The sequence below is a fragment of the Perkinsus marinus genome, assembly GCF_000006405.1.
Source record: "Perkinsus marinus ATCC 50983 genomic scaffold scf_1104296970858, whole genome shotgun sequence".
In the NCBI taxonomy this organism is placed as follows: domain Eukaryota; phylum Perkinsozoa; order Perkinsida; family Perkinsidae; genus Perkinsus; species Perkinsus marinus.
In genome coordinates this window covers 18,827-22,990 of record NW_003202288.1, presented here as the reverse complement: position 1 = coordinate 22,990, position 4,164 = coordinate 18,827, and the positions used below count along the sequence as shown (strand labels likewise).

General features: G+C 47.5%; 2 protein-coding genes across 2 annotated transcripts in view; both read left to right on the top strand.

Annotated features, from left to right (window-relative positions):
* Positions 1-595: 595 nt before the first annotated feature.
* Pmar_PMAR024470 (hypothetical protein) lies at positions 596-1,364 on the top strand (the record flags this gene model as incomplete). The annotated part of the gene is made up of 3 exons (XM_002767228.1): positions 596-700; positions 748-836; positions 1,046-1,364. 3 exons carry the CDS (start codon positions 596-598, stop codon positions 1,362-1,364), a joined length of 513 nt encoding a protein of 170 aa, XP_002767274.1.
* Positions 1,365-3,766: 2,402 nt separating this feature from the next.
* The window catches only part of Pmar_PMAR024469 (hypothetical protein), a gene marked incomplete at both ends in the record, with an annotated part of 1,075 nt that continues 677 nt past the window's right edge, over positions 3,767-4,164 (top strand). The window contains 2 exons of the mRNA XM_002767227.1: positions 3,767-3,892; positions 3,946-4,054. Of these exons, the coding sequence (XP_002767273.1) occupies positions 3,767-3,892; positions 3,946-4,054 (235 nt within the window). The remainder of the gene's footprint in view (positions 3,893-3,945; positions 4,055-4,164) is intronic.

Genomic DNA, 4,164 nt, shown 5'->3' with positions numbered 1-4,164 from the left:
ATCCACGGCAATCTGTCGCTGCTCACCTGTCCAGACGGACAAAACCCTTCAAGTAGTGATGAAGAAGTTGGAGGATATCCGCAATCGAGTGCTCTGACTGCTTGAGTGTCTGCATCATTCGTATCGGGTATCAGTAACAACGTTGTTCAACAAGGGTACGAAGGTCGCGCTTCGTGAGGAACTTTTTGGGGTGTCCAAAGAGGGATAAGCTCAGCACCAGTTGTGCTTATGCTACAGTCAACTACCATTGCATGATTGTTCTGCCGTGGAATGTTCAGCGTCACAATGCATAGGAGGAATTCGTAGAGTATATCGAAGTGTAGCGAAAACTCTTCGGGCTCCCAAGTCTGGAAGCCCGGCCATCGGATCGGCCGTCGTGAGGATAACTAAGTGGCTCGAGCACTCTCCTAGAGACACCGGCGCGCAAGGATCGTTAGTACCGCACGGAGACGCAGTCTTCCAATATAGATTCCCGCTCGGTGCTTAAGGATACTTCATACGTCTCCCATCACTCTGTCGAATAAAAGGAGCTTCCACTCATCAATACCGTCTATCAATTTCAGGCAACCAGAACAATTTATCTTAATCCGCCATAATGCAAACTTCCACCATTTGGATGCAGATTAGCATCTGTTTGATGGCTAATGAGCCGCTAGCGTACGGAGCGATAGCACCCATGTTCCATGAAGCGCCTAAGGAGGTATGAGCCCTCAATGATATATCTCTACCGCTCTCCAATGGTGTCAGATAGTGTATAAAATCGAGAGCTCTAAGTTTGATGATCTCCGCGGCAAAGGTTGGATGTGTTTCCTTGACGCCGGGCCTCGCAGCCTTATGTATGAACGGTCCTCGAAGGAGAACGGAGGGACTGCAAAGAATCTTGTTGGAATAACTTGTGATGATTTTACATATTTGGTGTAAGCTATAAAACGTGAAGGGGCTTCTCCGTTGAAACGTAAATGATCCAGCTGACTTTGGCTGCTTCTGTTCATCAGTACAGGCGTACTTAGAGTACGAGTCTCGGATTTATTACTGATTTTCTCAGGATCAATGGTCTCATCACGACGGTTTTTGATAAGAATATTTATGCTGGTTTTCACTACATTAAAGTCGAAGATCCGTTGAAGGAATTCAATAGTAGAGCCTTCCAACCCTCTCGTGTGACATCATCGGGAATTCTGAGGTGTCCAGAGATCGCCACCGACCTACAGGAGGTGTTCGCTGGAATCACTAATCCCCCGGACGTCGTAGCTCAGAAAGTTGGTGATGAGATCATGTCTAACATCTGTGATGAATATCGGAAGGCCACTCAGTCTTTGTTACGAAAGCCCAGATCCATCCGACCAACGGAGGCTTCGGATTGAACACGGAGTGACTCTTGGGTCCACTTTATATTCAATACTCATTTCTGATGTGATGCTGATGTACAATGTGTATTGTACATCATGTACAGTACATGATGTTCGTGATGGGAGATAGGTCTTGTGTTGGATAGTTTTGATGATCCTCCAGTGAAGAACCTCCACTGATGAGCTCCTTTCCCTTGGACCGGATGGGGCAAGGCTCTCACCAATCAGCACGCGATGGGGTACCGATGGATGAGTTATCCGTCTGAGTAATGTATGTATCATTTACGCACACCAACTGTGGCAATGTGTCCTCGTGCAAAGGGGGCTGCTGCCCTAAAGACTACGTCAGTGAATGCAAGAAACTTTCCTACTATCAACTTGGCTCGGTTTGTGATTGCTAGCGCCACTTCGAAATCTTAACGGTACAAGTTGACATAGTGCCCATTAAGGCAATGTAGGAATATATGCTCGGTTCTCTCTCTTGGGTTCGGAAGCTTCAGAAACTCTCGAAACTCAGAAACCTAGTTTTTTCACTGCAGCCTTTAGATTTACACACAACTCCAAGTGTGTTACTCTCTACGGAAAGCAACAAGAGTCTTGTTACAAGACTTCTCGAGATTTCTCCGGACTCTCCTCATTACCAGCAACGAGTGTAGCTGACCATGTGGATCATTCCGCACACGAAGTGTTCGGTTCATATCAGCCAATCTGGCCTTGATTTTTAGGCCCGGTAAACTTGAGCTCAACCCACCCGCCTGGCCCGTTATTGGTGGTTTCTCGCTACTTGTTGTATAATAATGTACCCCCGGGCAGCCAGGATTCGAGTTTCAATCCTTTGACATCAGGGTTGGAGTCGCTTCTCCCAACCCCAGTGACGATAGGATTTCAGGGTGAAGTTCACCGGGTGAACTCGATACCGGTGGCATCAGGCCGGTACTTCTTTTCGAAGTTTGAGTTTGAGTAGAAGCCTGAATTTCCGAACTAGGAATGAAGTCAGTATAAAATGCGGTGATATTAGAGATGCACCTGATCATCAGATCCTGATGCATAGCACTCTCCTTACATCAGTGCTACTAATCCAGTCGTTGCCATGCCCAGGTGATGGATAATTGTTCGATTCATTCGCAATCATCAAGGGATGAACGAATTCCACTCTCATATGGATTACGGACTAAAAAGGACGCCGGTGCTGAGGCTTCGACGAACCCTGTTCGTCCACTTCACTTGAAGTCAGCGAGTGATGGTCTCGTTATGATGAAGTCCGTCCAAGATGCAGGTTCAAAGTAATTCTACATGAAGAGTGCTCCTTGTCAACAAGGCCCCTTCGCAACGACGTTGAAGAATCTTCAATGAAGATCTCGAGCCAACTCTGCGTCATCCACAGTGACAGGCTGACCAGAGGCTATATAAAATACCATTCTGATTCTGCTCTCGTGAGCACTTAGCGTTATTTCCGAACCGCTCAGTGAATGAGACTTCAACCGATCACAGGCTTATAGCACAGCTTCCCAACAGAGAGCTTCTGGACAACTTGGTCGGGTTCAAATGTCTCGCTAGAAACGAGGGCGAACGGACAGATCGCACAAGCTCGCTCGATATTGACCTTTGGATCTGTGAATTTGCATGAGAATTGGTAGAGGTCACCGTATGAGATTCTTATACAGCTTCTGATATATTTATTCCAGAATAGAATGCTTCAGCGACTTACTTGAATGAGATGCGAGAAACTCGTCTGTGCTGAGCCCTCTGTGAGCGACTGAAATATTTCGTCTTATACAAGGACTAATTTCGAGTTATGTTTGATCAGCTGTTGTTGTTGTTGTTATCCATTATGTCAACTACGAGACGGTTGACTGTGGTTCTTGGGCTTGGCCTCAATAGAAGCGTTTTCTCCCGAGCCGATGGAGACATGGGAAAAGTCTGCCCCTTGCATGCCTTCCCTATGAAGCAGTTCAAGGTGTGTTCCCCTTCGCCTGCCCGCCGACTGCTCTTGCTGACCTACACCCTCCCACTGGGAACTATCCCCGAATCCTCGTATGATGAGAGAGGCCGTGGGTTCCATCCCGGCTATGAGCTTTCAGTAGAAGCCTTGCATCTGATATCGTTCCGTTCTAGAGGAATCCCGGTGTCTTGCCTTGATCGGTACGCACCTCTACGAGTGACTTTCCTTCATAGAGCCTATCAGTTCGCCTTTCTATACCGTAGCGGCTCATTTGCTCGCCGACTTAGGGCCGTAACATGAGATAGGTCAGCCGTCTCATGGGACTAGTCCCATTTCAGCGAGCAGCATTCCCGTTTTCTAGCCTCTCATACTCAGCAAGTTCGAACTCGATACTATTGAATCAATAGTTTATATAGCATTTGTTGATTATACTATTATTCGGTAGCGTCCGTCGTCCAAAGATTCCTCCCAGGCGATGACCTCTTACCCCCCTACTGGTCTGGCCCCCACTGTTGAGCACCTCCCTCAATGGATCAGGCTCGGTCTCGGTGACAAGGAGTATATTTGTGAAGAAAAGAAGGCAACGTTCGATCCAGACAATGTAAGCTATTATTCTCTAATCGCCTCTTCGCGATTGTGCCCCTGTCATCTCAGCTTCCCGATAACCTGCCTGATCTCTTCAAGCACAGCAGCTATATGGCAGAGTTGCTGACCGAGAAGCCCGAACTTTACGACAAGCTCAAGAGCAAGATTACTAAGAACGGTGAGTCTCCCTCGTGTCACGCCCTGGATGAAAAACCTCTCAAGGTGTTAATCTCGGCAAATGTATCAAAACCGGTGTCGATAACCCCGGCCATCCGTCGATCAAGACTG